This window comes from Sceloporus undulatus, chromosome 5 (genome assembly GCF_019175285.1).
Source record: "Sceloporus undulatus isolate JIND9_A2432 ecotype Alabama chromosome 5, SceUnd_v1.1, whole genome shotgun sequence".
Taxonomy (NCBI): Eukaryota; Metazoa; Chordata; class Lepidosauria; order Squamata; family Phrynosomatidae; genus Sceloporus; species Sceloporus undulatus.
In genome coordinates, this window is record NC_056526.1 from 34,970,100 (window position 1) to 34,988,408 (window position 18,309).

General features: G+C 43.4%; 2 protein-coding genes and 1 long non-coding RNA gene across 3 annotated transcripts in view; all 3 read left to right on the forward strand.

Annotated features, from left to right (window-relative positions):
• LOC121930576 (TRIO and F-actin binding protein) overlaps window positions 1-1,827 on the forward strand; it is a 90,157-nt gene extending 88,330 nt beyond the window's left edge. Inside the window, exon 23 of the mRNA XM_042467095.1 lies at window positions 999-1,827. Coding sequence (XP_042323029.1) covers window positions 999-1,003 — 5 coding nt within the window. The 3' untranslated portion in view covers window positions 1,004-1,827. The remainder of the gene's footprint in view (window positions 1-998) is intronic.
• A 6,339-nt stretch (window positions 1,828-8,166) lies between these two features.
• On the forward strand, window positions 8,167-9,303 carry LOC121931631. The gene is made up of 2 exons (XR_006104192.1): window positions 8,167-8,498; window positions 9,083-9,303. It is a non-coding gene; the product is annotated as an uncharacterized LOC121931631 (long non-coding RNA).
• Window positions 9,304-15,480: 6,177 nt separating this feature from the next.
• Window positions 15,481-17,854, forward strand: LOC121931904 (histone H1.0). The gene has a single exon (XM_042470042.1). It carries the CDS (start codon window positions 15,968-15,970, stop codon window positions 16,544-16,546), a length of 579 nt encoding a protein of 192 aa, XP_042325976.1. The 5' UTR covers window positions 15,481-15,967; the 3' UTR covers window positions 16,547-17,854.
• Window positions 17,855-18,309: the final 455 nt, after the last annotated feature.

Consider the following 18,309-nt stretch of genomic DNA (forward strand, 5'->3'; position numbering starts at 1 on the left):
AATGGACAGGGCCATTTCTTCTCTTTTTCTTCCTTCTCACTCAAGAAACTACCAGAGGAGAAATGGGTCATACTCTTTCCAGAGATTTGAGCTAGGGATGAGGAACATCAGTGGTTCTGGAAGTCAATTTTTCATTCTTAGGATCTACTACAGGCCACACCAAATCCAGAAATGCTAAATATAAAAAAGCAAAACCAGAAGTGACTTGGAAGACCACATCACCATCGTTGTTGTTCTTGTAATACAAGTAAAGGACATTGGGGACTGTGCACCCTGCTCTAAGTAAAACCTGAAGCTTTATGAATGCCTCCTGCATGAGGAAAATGTTTGGTTTTTTTTTTGTTTGTTTGTTTTTTGTTTTTGTTTTTTCATTGAAAGGAATTGGTCTGGGGGCAGCAAAAACACATTTGGGCCATTGGCCCACACTTTACCCAACCCTGGTCTAAACCCAACATTCATATTATATTAGAACAGGGGTCATAAATTACCAATCCCTGCTCTTCAGGGACCACTTTGAAACGTTTTTCTATACCTAAATAAGGATATAAAGAATCACAATGCAATTCTGGATCTAAAACCAAACCAAAACAAACAAACAAGCTTCATTTATATACTGCTTCATACTGCCTAAGCAGTGTCTAAGCGGTTTACAACTGTAAGCTAATTTGCCCCCAACAATCTGGGTACTCATTTTAGCGACCTTGGAAGGATACAAGCCTGAGTCAAGCTTGAGCCCTTTTGCAGGTATTGAACTCGCAACCTTATGGTTTTGAGTGAGTGGCTGCAGTACAGGCATTTAACCACTGTGCCACCAAGTTATCACCAAGCTGTCTTGAATCCCATTTTGGGAGAAAGGTGGGATATAAATCCAACAAACAAACATAAAATAAAACTGGAAACTGGAGAGTATTGACTACTCTCTTCAAAGAGCTTCATGTTTTAATACATTTCAGATATAGATCCATTTTCTTAACTGTTGTTGTCTTTTTATTCCTTAGGTTAGTTTGCTTTTTGTTCCTGGCTTTGGAGGGCAAAAGCTGTATCTCAGTGACCAACATCCCCCTCCAAGAAACAAGACCAAGACACTGTCAGACCATCCTTCGTGCACCTGTATAACTTAGCATGTTTGGGGCTGGATCCTACTATTTGCACCTTTTTTGGGATTTTATACATTAAAATATATTTTATATGGTTGGGGGGGAGTTATGTTATGTAATGCTACACTATGTTTTTAATAAGCAGTTGACCAGAGCAATAAATCAGATCCTTCGTCCCAGCCTCCCTTTAGTCATAATTGCTCCCTCTTCCAAATCCTTGAGTTATCTCTATAAAACAGAAATGATAGGTAAAACTACCTGTTTAAACAAAGCAAAATTGTACACACACAACTTTATGGTGAGTCTTCTTGGATGGAAGGTGTTACTTCACAGTAATCAATGTTTTGAATTGCACTGTGCTGGGAGAATGTATTGTGACTGTTTTGTATTGTGACTGTTTTGTTAGGGGGAACCAGTTTTGTCCAGAGACTGTGTAGGGTTTCTGTTTTGTTTGTTTTTTTGGTTTAATTCAGAATCTGGGACTAGCTATTTGTTTTCATGTACTTGAAACAAAGGCAGATTTTTCTGTGTTGATGAAAAGCTCTACACATCTTACTACAAGGTCAGCATCCGCTGCGTCCTAGAAGCTCATCTTCCACCTCTGCATCCCTAGGATGGGAAGAGACTTCTCTGCTAATGTTGCCAGAGCCAAACAATGAAGGCGGCTGATTTTTCTTTCTTTCTGCACAGTTACAAACTAACTTAATAAAAATCCTCAAGATACCAAAAAGGTAGTGATGCTTCTTGGTTTGGGCAGCCATTGTCATTAGGCTGGCACTATGATAAGGTCCAGTAAAGCAACTACCTCAAGCAGCAAAGCCTGGGAGAGTCCAATCTGTTTTTGATAGAATGGACAATGACTTGTCCTTACTCTCACCACTGTGAGAAAGGATGAGGCTGGTTATTTTCTTTAATGCTTTCCCCCAAGGTCCTTGGAGCTAAGGCAGTATGGAGAAGGAAAGGGATGGCCCAGATATATTGTCTGGGTGGTTTTCGGTAGCAACATAGGAGCACAACTTTCCCCTCCATTCTGTTTGTTGCTTTGTAGACTTAACCCTATCACTTCCTGGTCTTCTTAGCCCTCTTTGACAACAGATAATCAGTTCTTTTGTGCTGTGGCTGATCAACTGTTTGTCAGGCTGCTCTTTTGCTTTGCTGCTGTACTGGCAAAAGTTCTAAGCTGTTACTCCAGTGTGTGTGTGTTCTGCCTCTCATTCCTTCATTGCTTTGACTGTAGCTGTGGCTATGTAGTTCCATTTACCATGCTACAAATTTTCTAGTAGGATACAACCCCTTTTTCACTACTGAACCACAGATGCAGGTCCATTGCTGCCTAGTGAAGTGCTTCACTCCCCTCCTGCCATATTCTGCTGCTAGTAATGCTTGATCAGTTGCTTGTCAGTAGCACCTCCACATTTTAATTACTTATTTTATTTTTTATGCCTCCTTTCTCCCAAAAAGGGACCCAAGACGGCTCACAAGAAAAAAAAATCTTAAATAACCTAGTTAAAACAATATAAAATTAAGATTAAAAACATACAAAAGAGAAAAAAAAGCATACTCTAAAACACATAGCCCATATAAAAGCCACCCTGTCACAGTTTTTAAAAGCCTGCTATTTTCTATAAGGGACACCATTTTACTGTGCCATTGTATTTAATGCAATTTGAGTATCCATGCATTTTGGTATCCATGAGGGGTCCTGGAACCAAACCTGAATGGACTTATCCATCGGTCAGTGTAAGTACTGTACTTTAACTCTTATCAAAAAGGAACCATCTCCTCGTAAAAGGCAAAAATATAATCTGTCCTGGAAGCACTGATCACCGTCTACTCATTCTCGTCCATCCTGCATTTACTGTGATCACAAATAGTTATAATTGCTAAAGTTGTGTAAGTTTTTTGACATTGTTTTCCTTTGTTTCATCCTTTACATTCTTTGTTACATGTTCCTAATTTTTACCCTTATCCATGGGTCATATCAAAATATATGATTTTGATCCCAAGACCTTGCCCTCAACTTATAAATGAGGTTGACTTATAGTCAAGTATATACAGTACTTCTCACTTTATGGGGCTGTAGAGCTCATTTTGCTCCTGCTTATGCTTATTAGTCTATGGTAAATTAAAACTTAGCATTTCTGCTTTAATAGAAAATTCTGCTCTCACATCATAATCAATGCTTAGTGCTCACCAGCACCAGCCTTGCCATGTAGAAGAGTGAGGCTATCACCTCAGGGTGCAGATGCTGGAAGCAGTAGGAGGGTGTAGGGGAGACCTGTGTGCTCTATAGCCAGCCCTGTGCCTCTTAGCTAGCCATTACAAGATGCTGTGGAAGAGTCACATGTTAAAGAGAAAGTTAGTTACCAGTCCAGTCATCTTGCATAGAATGGCAAACAATATCATGTTTTTCACTTCTGGCATCAAAATGTCTTGAGCCAACCTTGATTCTCACTGAGAGTGTTCAAAGCACTTCAGCTGTGTCATCTCCCTAACTTTTAGAATGGTGGTAAGACTGAGATAGCCGGAAGCTAGTTGAGGATCTGTTTGCTAGATAATTGGTAGTAGATTGGCAACTCCTGCCCCCATCCCCTCAAAATCCAGAACAAGACACACATGCCCATCTTCAAATTTCATTAATACATTATTCCTTTGTATGCACTTATTTTATTTTTGTTCAATTGTTACCAGGGATGAGGAATTATGCCTGGCACGGAAAATCTCGTTGAGCCCACCAGTAGGACTTGAAACCTGCCTCTTGAAATACATTGTTTTAAAGAGGATGCTGAGATTCTCAGCATTCTGAAATCTTGGTTGCCAGTATTGAATTCTGTGTTTTGAATTCAGACGGTCATACAATCAATGGATTCCAATATACTATTACAGCCACTAGCTTTCAGAATACATTTGTGCTCAATTACTTTCTCTGTTTTGAATCATGTTATTGCTTAAGCCAGAGTGCAAGTGTGTCAGTTTTAGTGTGGAATTTCCTCCATCCAGATATTCATCTGGAATCCAAGGGTATTTTTAAAAAGTGGCAAAAGTAATCTCAGGACCACTGGTAATCATCTTTGAGAATTCCTGGTAAACAGGAGGAGGAGAAATGTTATCCCCATCACCAAAAAGGGGAATGGGGAGGACCCAAATAATGACCATCGAGTCAGCCTGACATCAGTTCCAGGAAAGAGTCGAGCAGATAATTAAATAATCTAAGCACATAGAATGAAATATTGTTGCCACTAAAGGTCAATGTGGGTTTCTCAATGTAGGTGAAGGGAATGCTGTGCAAATAGCATACCTTGAATTCAGTAAGGCCTTTGATGAGATCCCCCCCCCCCATGATAGCCTTGTAAATAAACTAGTAAAATGTGGGCCAGACAGCGTGACTGGTGTGCTCACCAATGGCTTCTCTTCATCCAATGGAGTGCCACAGGCTTCTGTCCTGGTCCCAGTGTTATTCGATATCTTTACATAAATGACTTGGGTGATGGAACAGAGGGCATGCTTATCAAATTTGCAGATGACACTGAATTAGGAGAGGTAGCTAATACGGCATAGGGCTGGATCAGAATTCAAAATTATCTTAACCGGTTAGTAATGCCAAAACTAACAAAATGAATTTCAACAGGGAGAAATGTAAGGTACTACATTTAGACAGAAAAAAGAAAGACCCAGGCATAGGATACACCTGTCTTGACAATATATGCAAAGGGGATCTTGGGACTCTTAGTAGACTACAAGCTGAACATAAGTCAATAGGAACAGAGGTAGGGAGGATATGAACTATTAATGTATCCTGAACTAGAGAAAAGTAAGATCTAAAATGTGTATACTTTACAGTAGTTTGGGCTATTGTGTCCATAGGGTGAAACAACAAGCAATAATTCTTAGAAAATCTTGCATCTACCTATGTGTTTATTTTCAAAATTATATCTAGTCTGCCTTTAAAAGTGAAAGAAAGCTAAAGAGCACCATAAAGCCTTGTGGATCATCCCAATGTAATTTACAACCAATGGCAAAGGCTATATTTCCATTTCATGTAGAAAACTAGTCAGTTGGATCTGTCTCCAGCATTGGCAACATAGGCCCGTTACAGACGGGCTCTTGAGGCGCCCCCATCATGTGCTAGGGGTTGGCTGGGGACTTAGCATCCACACCGGCCTCGCCCCTAGCACATGACGGGGGCATAATAATGGCGGCACCCTATACACACTGGCGCCGCCATTATTACGTGTCGAACACATAGCGTCCGCACGTTGTGTTGCGCTTATGATGTCGCGAGTGTGCCATTGGCGCCTCGCGGCATCATAACCGCACCGTGGGAAGAAGTGCCATTTTGGGGGTTCTTTTTTGCTCTGTGCGGGAGCAGCGCGGTTTGGCTGCTGCAGCTCCCTCGCAGAGCAACCAGCAGCGCCAGCAGACCACCACTTTTAGGTGGTCTGTAACGCACCATAGTGTTGTCTATACCTGCCGATAGCAAGTTTGTGGGAGTGCATGATAGAGGAGTATATATACTTCTATCCTCTAAGAGGGAAACAGGCAGGGTCTCTGAGTTATTATGCCCTCGTATGCTGTTTGAAATAGTTGTCTTAATCTGCCTAATGCTGGGTTTAGCCTGATAGCCATACTGGATATCCTGTGGATAAGACATCTCCAAAAACACCCTGCCCTCCACTGTTCTTAGGTCCTGCAAATTCGTTCCCGTGACCTCCGTAATTGAGTCTATCCAACTGGCATGTGGTCTGCCTCTCTTTCTGTTGCCTTCTACCTTCCCTAGCATTATTGTGTTTTCTAGTGAGCCATACCTTCTCAGGATGTGGCCAAAGTACGACAACTTCAGTTTCATTATCTTGGCTTCCAGGGAGATTTCAGGCTTGATCTGGTAAAGGACCCATTTGTTTGCCTTTCTGGCTGTCTACAGTAACTTCAGCACTCTTCTCCAGCACCACATCTTGAATGAGTTTATTTTCTCTCTGACAGCCTTCTTCACTGTCCAGCTCTTGCACCTGTACATAACAATGGGGAATATAACAGCTTGGACAATTCTGAATTTGGTGCTCTGCTGTATGGCTTTACATTTTAGGATCATAATAATAATAATAATAGGTTTTATTTATATACCGCCCAATCACTGGGAATCCGAGCGGTTTACAATAGAGGGGATAACAGACAGTTCCCTGCCCACAGGCTTACAATCTAAAAGACACAACACAAAAGGAGAAGGGAATGGTGAGGGGGGGAGGGAATCAGGTCCAGCATTCTTCTCTCCCTCTGAGGCCTGGACCAAGGCAGATGGACCGGAGGGAGGGCTCTTCTTCAGGCTAGCCCCTGATGGCACTGGGCCAGCCTTCTCTCTCCCTCAGAGGCCGAAAGATGACAGTTAGGGAGGGAGGAGCCTCTGTCTTCAGGCTATCCCCTGATGGTACTGGGCCAGCCTTCTCTCTCCCTCAGAAACAATACGTCAGAAACAACTTGAAGGCACAAAACAACAACCTCTAACCATAGCCTTGCTAAGTAATAACATTTCTAATGACCAGTTGATAAACCTGTACTGCATGCATTCATATACACTTCTTTCATACAAGTATCTGTTCTACTACTCATCACCATTTCTTGTAGGAAGGGCTTGTAATAAATTATTGCATCAGAGAGATGGCTGGGCATTCAAACACTTTCAAGTAGCAGTTTCACGCTTTAAAAAGTGGCCACTATTTTACACATTACCAAAAAAGGGACACTTGGGTTTTTTTTATTATTTTTTTTATTTTATTTTTTTTAACAACCAATGTGCTCAGGTGCAAAAATATTGTTTATAATTTAAACAGAGTTGTCATCATCTCACCAAAATCAGGGAAGAATGTGAACAGGCAAGCTAGGTGTCTGTCCAGATGTCAAGCAATCCCGCCTTAATGGTTGTCTTTAGATTTGAGCAAGACAGCATGTCTAACTGAAGACGCCCTGAAAATGAGGCTTATCTTCTGACAGTCCTTCCAATGAAGGCTTGTTCACCCTTTCCTAAAAGGCTGCAACCTCACAAAAGATGGAGACATCTGGGATCTCAGAAGAAGTACCTTTTTCCATTGCTAATTCAGATTTTACCTACTGGACATTGGAATGCTCTTATCCCTCTAAAGAACAGCACCTTGAGAAAATGCAAGCCTGCGACTAACATTGTCATTTTATAATTTTCCCCCCTTGTATGATTCTTAACACTTTTGCTTGATGAGGAAGCCGCTGGAGCTTCAGAAGCTTGCAACATATATTTTGTGCGTTTTGCCCAAAATTTTGCATGACCTTTATTTTGAGCATGACTATAAGAAGCATTAATGTTTATATGGGTGTGTTTTTAGCTTTTATTTTGTAATATCCTTGATTTTTCTTCCCTGTATGATTCTTAACTCCTTTGCTTGATGAAGAAGCCAGTGGAGCTTCACAAGCTTGCACCATGCATTTTGTGCATTTTGTTCAGGGTGAACAGACATCTTCCAGGACATATCCTACATTTCAACCTTCTCTCGAGGAGGAATTCCAAAATGTCCTCCATTTTGATTAAGCATGACTAAAAGAAGCATTAATTTACGTTTATATGAGTGTGTTTTAGCTGTTCTTTTGTAATGTCCTCAGGGTTTTCTAGAATTTCCTATATTTTTCAGTGCTTTGTCCTCCTTTGAGGTTAGGACATCAAGTTTAACCGGTTGGCCGATTAAAAGTATCACTGTTTTTGTGGATTTGGGATGTTATTGTACTTTGCTACAGAGCAAACACCCCTGAATATCTTTCCTAAAAGCAGTTTGCCAAAGCAGTTGCCATATAGTAGCTATACATCGCCATTTCCCTCACCCCCTCTTTTTTTTTCCCCTCTTTACGGAATTTTCCTGTCAGAGAGCAACTCAAACTACTCGAGGCTGTCCTTTAATGTTCCTATAAAGAAAGATATGTATGTATGTATGTGTGTGGAAATATATATATATATAGAGAGAGAGAGAGAGAGAGAGAGAGTATATATGTATGTATGTGTGTGTACACACACACACACACACACACACACACACACACACACTTTCTGCCAGCCTCGTGCACAGGGACAAAACTGAGGTGAAAATGACGAGTTTTGTGGGCCAGCCACAACACAGAGGATGTAAGGCCGTTACAAGACAACATGGAATTCCCCAGTATCTCCATGGCAACGTTCTATCCACTTGCTGGCGTCGACACGAGGCACGGGCGAGAGGCGAGGTCGCGGCGGTTTCTTGTGGGTCATTTTCGGTACAGCTCCGGCGCTTGAAGCCCCGTCCGATGGACTGGTTTACCAGTGCGACCTTTTGGCTGGGTGTTGGGCATTTGACCCACGTCCTAATGTGGGGCATTGTCGCTATTGTTGAAGCCTACTTGAGTGGCCAGGTAAACCCCACTCAAAAAAGACTAGAGAGCACCCCCCCTTCCATCAAAACCGGGAAAATGTAGGACAAAATTTTCAAATGTAGGACAAAAAAGTGTCCTACATTTGAAAATTATGTCCTACATTTTACCTCGCGATCGCAGCGGGGAGCAGGGGCCAAGCGGCGAGGGAAAGCCTCCGCTTAAGGAGGCTTTCCCTCCCCGCCTGGGCCCCGGGCCTCGCCGGGATCGGAGGGAACAGGAAGGAGGCGATGAGAGCGCCGGCCATCGCCGCGGCCTCGCCTCCTTCCAGGCCCCCGCGTGTGGCGATGGCCAGGGCTTCGCCTCCTTGGCCCCCGCAGGGAGGCGGGGAGGTGAGGTCGGCGCGGCTGCTCCCAAGAGCCTCCGCCTCCCTGCAGCCTCCTCCGCCTCAGGCCTCGCTGCCCTCCTTTTCCTCCGCGCCACCATGCGCGGGGGAGGAGGAGGAGGAGGGCTGCAACCGGGAGTCAGAGAAGGAGGGGCGGGGGGAAGCTTGGCATCTGCATTTTATCTTCTTTATATACTGAGAGAATGTCATTTCCTTTATGTTGTTTTGATATATATTCCAGAAATCCAGGGCATCCAGAACAATCCACCACCTCCTCCCGCGGCAAACGCAGCTTTAGCCGTTGTTGCCCAGGAAGAATCTGAGGAAAGTGACCGTTAGACTCTGGAACCCTAGGACACCAGTCCAGGAGAGATGGCCTATTTCAGACAATGCATCTAAGGATGAATATATCAGTTGTGTTCACTGAAATATTAAAACACAACTAATGTTAGAAAAATTGTATACTGTATGTCATCTCATTGTGTGTGTGTGTGTGTCTCGCTCTCTGTTGCTCTTCAAGGGCTTTTGGACTTCAGCTCCCAGAATCCCACGCTACTGGCCAACGCGGCTGAGGCTTCTGGGAACTGAAGTCCAAAATAGCAATAATAAACAATGGATGCAAGCTACAGGAAAAGAAATTCCACCTCAACATTAGGAAGAACTTCCTGACAGTAAGGACTGTTCAACAGTCGAACACACTTCCTTGGAGTGTAGTGGAGTCTTCTTCCTTGGAGGTGTTCAAACAGAGGCTGGATGGCCATCTGTTGGGGATTGCTTTGATTGAGAGTTCCTGCATGGCAGGGCGTTGGACTGGATGGCCCTTGTGGTCTCTTCCGACTGTTATGATTCAGTGAACTGTACCAAAGAATTTCAAAAGAAAATCAGCCTGTGCTTTATAGATTATAGCAAAGCCTTCAGTTGTATAGATCATGAAAAATTATGGATTGCTCTGAAAGGATATGCCATAAAATTTCATTGTCCTGATGTACTCAGGAGGCTACAGTGAGGACAGAATACAGTATGGAGAAACGGAATAATTTTCAATCAGCAAGGGGATTGGCCAAGGCTACATTGTATCACCCTCTCTGTTTAGCTTCTGTGCTGAATTTATTATATGTAAAGCAGGATTAGACACGGAAGAAAGAGACATGAAAATTGGAGGAAGGAACACCAACCATTTAAGATACCATACTAATAGCAGAAAATAACAAAGACTTGGATTAATTAATAAAGAAATACTGGGAAGATAGTGCAAAGGCAGGTTTACAGTTGAATATTAAGAAAAGAAAATTGATGACCACAGTTGATTCGTGTAGAAAATCAAGACCTTAAAATAGTTCAAGATTTCCCATACCTTAGCTCAGTCATAAATCAGAATGGAGAATGCAGTCAAGAAGACTAAGGACATGGAAGGGCAGCTATGAAGGAACTAGACAAGATCCTGAAATATAAAGATATATAATTGAATACTGAAGTTAGGATTGTCCATACCATAGTATTTTTCTTCTTTATGTATGATTGTGAAAGCTGGATAGTGAAGAAAGCTGATAGAACAAAAATCAACTCATTTGAAATGTGGTGTAGAGAAGAGCTATGAATATCGTAGATTGTTAAAAAACAAACAAACCCACAAATAGGTGCTAGAGCAAATCAAGCCTCAACTCTCACTAGGAGCGAAGATGAATAAACTGAGGCTGTTGTACTTTGGCCATATCATGGGAAGACATGACTCACTAGAAAAGACAATAATGCCTGGTAAGGTAGACAACAGAGCACCAGGATGGTGTAGTGATTTGAGCATTGGATTATGATTCTGGGGATCAGGATTCAATTACCTTCTCAGCCATGGAAACCCACTTGGTGCCCTTGGTTGAGTCACACGCTCTTAGCCCCAGTAAACCCTTTGATAGGTTTGCCTTAGGATCACCATAAGACTTGAAGACACACAACAACAACAACAGTATAGTTGAAGGCAGTAGAAAAATAGGAAGACTGTATTCCAGATGGATACTGGAAACACAACCCTAAGTCTGCAAGACCTGAGCAGGGCTGTTGATGATAGGGTGCCTTGAAAGTATCAGTCATAGTGTTACTGTAAGACAAAAGAAGCATCTACATTGTAAAAATAATGCAGTTTTACACCGCTTTAAGTGTTGTAGTGCCATCATATAGAATCCTGGGATTTGTAGTTTTACAAGGCCCTTGCTGCCAAAGAATGCTGGTGACTCACAAAACTACAAATCCCAGATTTCTGTAGGCTGGCTGGAGCCATTGCAGTCAAAATAGTGTCAAACTACATTATTTCTACAATGGATATGCACCCAAACTCAACATGATGGCAGTTAACAATAACAGAGTTTGATTAAAACAAATGGGTTATTTCCAAGAGCAAGATACTTGTGTGCATCTCTTGTTCATTTCAGTGAGATTTGCATATCATGGCATAATTGAATTAACCTCTGTGGGTTTTTTGAAACCCACAGTTCCCGCTCATCAATCAATATTTATTTATTGGGGGGATTTCGTTTTCATTACGCAAACATGGCGTAACACGTTTTGGAAGACATCAATAGCGAGAGACGTTTCGCTTCCTTTGTTCCTCTGAGGGAAGCTACCTCAGCAATAATCCTTTTTTAAAAGGCTCCTGGCAAAAAGGCGATGTATTTACATCCTCGTCACAAAACTCGTGTTTGTGTGTGTGTGTGTATATATATATATTATATATATATACTGTATATATATAATTGTCATGGTGTTCATAATTTTTATCCAATGAGTGCTTGGTAAACATTCTGTGTATATCTGTTTATCTTGGTAGTTAGTTGGCCACTGTGAGGATAGATGAGGTAATTTTGTTTGTTCAGGAGGAGCGATGGTACTCTGAAGAGCTGAAGAAGGAATTAGAAAAAGTTCAAGGGCAGAGGCATCAAGTAATTGCTTTAAAAATACTTGAAGCAGGTAATAACACATCCACTGACTACATTTCCCAGAAGGCACTGCGCGCGCGCGCTACGGTAGCCTTCAGGGACAAACGACCGTTTGTCCCGACTACCCCCCCCTTCCCTGAAGAAATAACCAGCTGTCTCTACAAAGCAGTGATATGACAACTGTCAGCAGATGACTGTCAAGCTGGTGCTGTGGCTTGTTGTCAACGGTCTTTGCTCGATCCTCCTCAGTTTTTTCCCTCCTCTCAAACACACTTCCATGACAACAACATTTCCCGCCCGCCACAAAACAAAAAAAGCCACCTTTTAAACCTTTTCACCACAGACGCCTCACTTATAACTAGAATATGTTAGAAAACTGTCAGCAGCAACTGCACTTTTAAAGCTTTGATATTGTTTCCACCACCACACAGATAACTTCCTCCCCCCCCCCCCCGGCTTTAAAATATTGGGGTGTCGAGTGAGGAACTCTGAAATCACATATAAAGTGTGTTGTCCAGTGATTATCTATCTATCTATCTATCTTTGATAGACAGCATACTTTAAAAGAAAATTTGAATTTACATTTAAAGTGTGCTGTCCACACTGAAAATGAACATATACACACAATTTAGATGTAATTTCAGACTTACGCAGCACCCCAATATTTAAAAGCTGGGGGAAAGGGTGATATATATTGGACAGCACACTAAATGTAATTTCAGAGTTCCTCATTCTGAACCCCAATATTTTAAAGCTTAGGGAAAGGGTGAATCAGTCTATCTATCTATCATCTATCTATCTCATTGGACATCACACTTTATATGTAATTTCAGAGTTCCTCATTTAGCACCCCACTATTTTAAAGCTGGAGGGATAGGGTGATTTATATAGATAGATACATAGATATTTCATTGGACAGCACACTTTAAACGTATATATTTTGGTACGTTTTCTTGGCAGGACAAATCAAGGCGGGGTGGAAATGAGTTTCACAACAACACCTTATTATCTCCCCACCCAACATCAAGTTTACCAAGTTTAATTGGTTTAATAGCAGCAGAAATACAAAAACAAATTTGGTGTTGTTTTTTAAAAAAATAAAATACACCAGGATCCAAGGGGTGAATAGTGAGGGACACAAAGCAAAACCCCCAAAACGTTGTTATTTCTTCCCCTCAACTTTCTCATATTTTGGGGACACATTAATTCAAAAGGAATGGGTGGATAATAGGAACCCTCCCTGCGGTCATAATCTTACTTTTGAAGTAACTTCTGGTGTTACTAGTAATAGTATTGGTCCTAAACACACTGCAGAAATAACCCAGTTTGAGACCGCTTTAACTGCCCTGGCTCAATGCTAGGGAATCCTGGGAACTGTCGTTTTGTTTAGCCTTCTGTCAGAAAGTACTGGTGTCACAATAAACTACAATTCCCAGGATTCCCTAGCACTCAGCCAGGGCAGTTAGAGCGGTCTCAAACTGGGTTATTTCTGCAGTGTGTTTATAGGACCATATTTGTTTGTATCCTGCTTTTTGTTTGCGCTTGGGACTCAAAAAGTGGCTTAAGAAGCAATTAAAAACTTCCCAGAAGTGACCATTAAAACACAATTAAACCGTTACAATATGAAAAATGATCATTTTGTTTAAAAACAGAATGCAGTTTTAAAGATAAAAAAGCACTTAAAAAAAACAGCAGTGGCTCAAGAGCATAGAGACTGCAGCTCTCTATCAGACTCAAGAACATAAAATCCCATGCTATTTCTCCCTCCAAAACACAGACGATTTATATTTTAAACAGCAGTTGTCTTCTTTATTCCGGTTGATTCTGAGGAAAGAATGGAAGAAAGAATGAATGAAATAATTAATAAAAGGAGAGAAAGAAAGATGTGGACATTGCAAACATCTGGGGCGTTCATTATTCCACAGCCACAGAACCGCGCCATTATAAAGACCTAAAATACACATTAAATGAAGGGTAGTTTTTTGGGGGGTTCTGGATTTTAGAGCTGAAACAGAGGTGCCCCTATTCTGGTGTGTTTGTGTGTGTATGTATATATATATATATTTCTGGTGTCCTCCGTGTTGCTAGGGTGCCAGCTTCATAAACCGTGGTGTGTTGTTGTTGTTTTCAAAGTAGGATGTTCTCCTTCAGCCAGTCGATGGTATTATTTGCAAAGCTCTTCTCGTCGTTAATATTTGCACCACGACACTTTCAATTAATCTCCTTCCTTAAAGTGTGTGTGTTTGTGTGTCTATTTTTTTTTTTTTTTGTGGTGTGTGTAATGTGAGGAATGATAAGAGATAAGGGGGAAAGAGAGAGAGGAAAAAACACAACCACAGTTCTGCCAGCAAGATGGCGATGGCACGTACATTTAATCTCTTCGCAACAGTTAAGCACTCCCCCAGGAATGGGAAGGAAAATTAAGTCTTTTCCAAGGAAGGGGAAATGCCTCTTCACAACAATAACAACAACACTTTGTCACACAACAACAACAAACAGCAACAACCCCCTCCTTTTTCTTCTCCTTAGTCGTGTCCCAAAATAAAGTGTTGTTGTTTTAAAAAAGTGCTCGACTCCACCTTTGGAAAAATCCAAGGGAGAACAAAACGCCTCCGCTTCCAATGCAAAAATAAACATTGAGGAGACAAAGGGGGGAATGTATTCAATGGGGGGATATAGGGATTAAGACATTCATGAGGGGTGCCCCCCCCCAAAAAATGTCTGGACTATAATAGGGAGCTACTTTCTCCCGCTCCCCAATTCTTCTTCTCCTTCCATAGGAGTATTATTATTATTATTAGGTATTATGGAGGATATGGGGGGGCAAGAAAAACATTCATGAGGGGTGCCCCCCAAAAAGTGCCTGGACTATATCTATAGGGAGCTGTTTTATCCCCCTCCTTCTCTTTCTCCTATAGGAGTGTTCACTATTATTTTCCATTGCAGCCAAGGAAATACTTTTTTGGGGGGTGAGGAATTACTTTTTTGGGGGGCGAGGGGCTCCTTCTCTTTTGGGGCGACGGGGTCCCTGTTCCCCATCCTTGAGCCCCCCAAAATCCCCACAGAAAGAGTCCAAAGGGGCTCTCATGGGGGGAGGGGATGGCTCTAAACTTTCTTTAAAACTTTTGGCGGCTCCAGGGCTCTGGAGTCGGGGTGCTGCTGGAGTCGGGGGACCCCTGGGAGAGGAGCCCCTCGCTCTTTGGGGAGCCACTCCCGCCCCTTCCCAGCCGGGTCTGAGGCGAGCCCTCGCCTGGCTCGGGGCTCCCTGTGTTAGTTGGGGTCTGCTCCAGAGGTCCCTGCGTCCTTTGGGGGGACCCTAGAGACCCCGGACCGGACTCCCCTGGAGGCCCAGGGAGGCCCCTTGCTCCAGGCCGTTTCCCTCTTGGAGGCTCCCTTCGGAGGCTGGGTTATGGGGGAGCAAAGGGGAAATGTGGCGGCGCCCCACTCGCACCCAGCGCCGTTTGGGCCCTCATAAGGGAGGAAGGGAAGGCAGCAGCCGGAGCAGGGAGCCCGGTCCGAGAGATGAAGGGCCGGAGCTGCCGGAGGAGGGGGTGCCGGGCCTGGGAAGCGCCCGCAGGAGCGGGAAAGGGGCGCTTTAGGCGGCGGAAGAAACACAGATGTCGGCGGCGAGGCGCCATTCGGGGCCTGAGCAGGCAGCCAGCAGCCCTGTCCTCACCGCGGTCCGCGCCTGAGCACTAAATACCCGGATGCGCCGGCTGCTGCCTAGAGAGAGAGCCAGACACAGAGAGAGAGCGAGAGGCAGAGAGCGAGAGAGACAGCAGCAGAGGCAGCAGCAGCAGCGTCGCTGAGGAGGAGAAGAGTGGGAACAGCCCCAAAGAGAAGGGGAAGAAGGAAGGCCTGGCCATTGCCAAAAGCAGCCCCGCAGGGCTCCAGAGAGGAGTTCGGCCAAGCTTTTTGGCAGAGGCCTTCTTAGCCAGGGCTAAAGTTTCAGGGGACATTTCTTTGCCCTGTGGACCACACCCTGGAAGAGACACCTTCAAGGGGCAACATCCCACTCCTGCCTTTGCAACAAAGCAACAGCCCTGCAGTTGTGTGAGGGAAGTTAAGATTCCTGAGGAACCTCTGCTGGGAAGGCATCCCCACGTGCCCACTTTTTGAAACCAGCCTCCAAGCCCAGTTGGGTTACACAGCCACAGCTTTTTTGCCTTCCTCGGGAGGAAGTCCGCACACGTGCCAAGATGACAGAGAACTCCACTGCGGCACCTGCCGCCAAGCCCAAGCGGGCCAAGGCGGCCAAGAAGTCAACAGACCACCCCAAGTACTCGGACATGATTGTGGCTGCCATACAGGCCGAAAAGAGCCGGGCCGGTTCGTCTCGCCAGTCCATCCAGAAGTACATCAAGAGCCACTACAAGGTGGGGGAGAATGCCGACTCCCAGATCAAGTTGTCCATCAAGAGGTTGGTGACAACAGGTGTCCTCAAGCAGACCAAAGGGGTCGGTGCCTCTGGTTCCTTCCGCCTGGCCAAAGGTGATGAGCCCAAGAAAGCTCCAGTCAAGAAGGCCAAAAAGGAAGTCAAGAAGGCCACAACACCCAAGAAAGCGGCCAAGCCCAAGAAGGCTGCGGCCAAGTCGCCAGCCAAGAAGCCCAAGCCTGTGGCAAAGAAAGCCAAAAAGAAGCCAGCACCTGCTCCAAAGAAAGCCAAGAAGCCAAAGACTGTTAAGGCCAAGCCAGTGAAAGCATCAAAGCCTAAAAAGGCAAAGGCGTCAAAACCCAAAGCAAAGTCCAGTGCAAAGAAGACGGCCAAGAAAAAGTGAGATGGGAGCCCTTCTTTCCTTGGACACTCTCCTTGACCTCTACTATGTAAATAGAGTCCTCCTTTATTCCCTACTTCTTTCTACTGCAGCTTTATAAAGACTGAACTATTCTTCTCCTATAATAGTTTAAACCAATTACTGGAAAGAAAGAAAAACAAAACAACCTGCCCATCAATATAGAAAGATCTTTTCCTTTTGGATTTGGATTTTTCTCCTTATCACTTGTAATTTTTAAATGTATTTTTATGTGTTCATCCTTGCCTCATTTATAAAGGTATGCAATACTTGCTTGTGTTTTGAGCATGAGGGGGAGACACACAAATCTGATCAGGATGTTCTTGAATGTTCCTCTCCTTTGGAGAGGATGGCGGGGAGGGGAGGGGGATGAATAAGAAAGGGACGTATGGTGTGGGCCCACTTTAAAGGAAGACCCTTAAGTTATGTGTTTGAGAAACATAATCATAGTGGAAATTGCGACTGAATGCTGTAGCTTTTTAGAAAAGCTTTTTGTAGGTGAGTCAGATGCTAGTGTCACAGAATCCATACAGAACTGTTTCTTTGGGGCAGAAAGAGGCTGGTAAGCTTTCCACTGGCTTTGCTCTGTACTCTTGTTAGGGGTCTGGGATCAGTGGAAATTGTGCAAATGCTTGTGCTTTTTCTATTTCAATATCTATAGCCTGACCATGGTGAAGTCGAGATCTAGAGTGAAGGTTTTAATTTCCTTTCTCCTTCCAAAGAGTTTTTAAAAGATAGGCATGGTTTCCACCTGTGTTCTCCTGGAGCCTGACCACTGTCTCCTCCCTGACAACTTCAAGGAAGAATTTGCCGTGTTTGGGGGAAACAAAACCCGTCCTTTCTCTGCCGTCCAAGTGTCCCCAGCCCTGCAATGTTCTTTCTGTCCTGTTCTCTACAGTCCATCCGCTCTCCACAGCAATCTACTTTTTGAGTTGCCAGTCTCTTAAAACACCTGAAGGAGGAGAGAAGGAACAAATGTTGTAGATGAGAATGGACAGGTAGCCAATAATGAATCTTTTAAGGTAGCTTTATAAAGCTGTGTACTATTATTGCTTCTGTTTGGGGTGTCTGGGTGTGTGGCTTATTTCCCCCTTACAGAGGGATGGAAAAGATAACTTTCAGTACTCCAGTTTTAAAACAAAAATAAGGGATGCTTGTTGTTTAAACAAAGGAAAAATTCTCATAGGATTGATACCTGATTGTCCATTTTATTTTGTATGTGTAATTTTGTGCAAGAAGGATTTAGTAGTCTTTGTAATTTTAGGGTTTAAAATAAAATTTAAACGCATAATGGCTCAGTCTCCCTCATTTCTTTGGAAAACGCAGCTATGTAAAACAGGAAGACATTTTATCCTTTCCGGCTGAGAGTTGTATAGCCTTAAAATCAGAAGTATGCTTCTTATTTCAACTGAAAAAGTTCAGTGCGCCAAAAAGGGAGGCTCCATCCTAGTAACAGACCAATGAAAGGATGCACAAACTTCTATGTATGTCTAAACTACCCAATCGCCCTTCTGAAGGCATCTGGATAGATATGACAGGTCGGGAAAGGGAATGGTTCACCAGGGAAAAAGGCCCATGGGATTAGCCACCAGATGGCAGTCTAGTACGTCTTCATTTCACTTTAAAGCAGAATAAAAAGGCTGTGGTAAGCAGTTGTGTGTTGTGGGGTGGGGAAGGAAGAACCAGTTTGGTACCTTGCTCCTTTGCCTAAGGATATAATCTGGTGTAAACTATACTTCAAGTAACAC

What these genes read in the sequence shown, in the direction of transcription:
- LOC121931904 (XM_042470042.1), top strand. Translation starts at nt 15,968, where the DNA reads ATGACAGAGAACTCCACTGCGGCACCTGCCGCCAAGCCCAAGCGGGCC.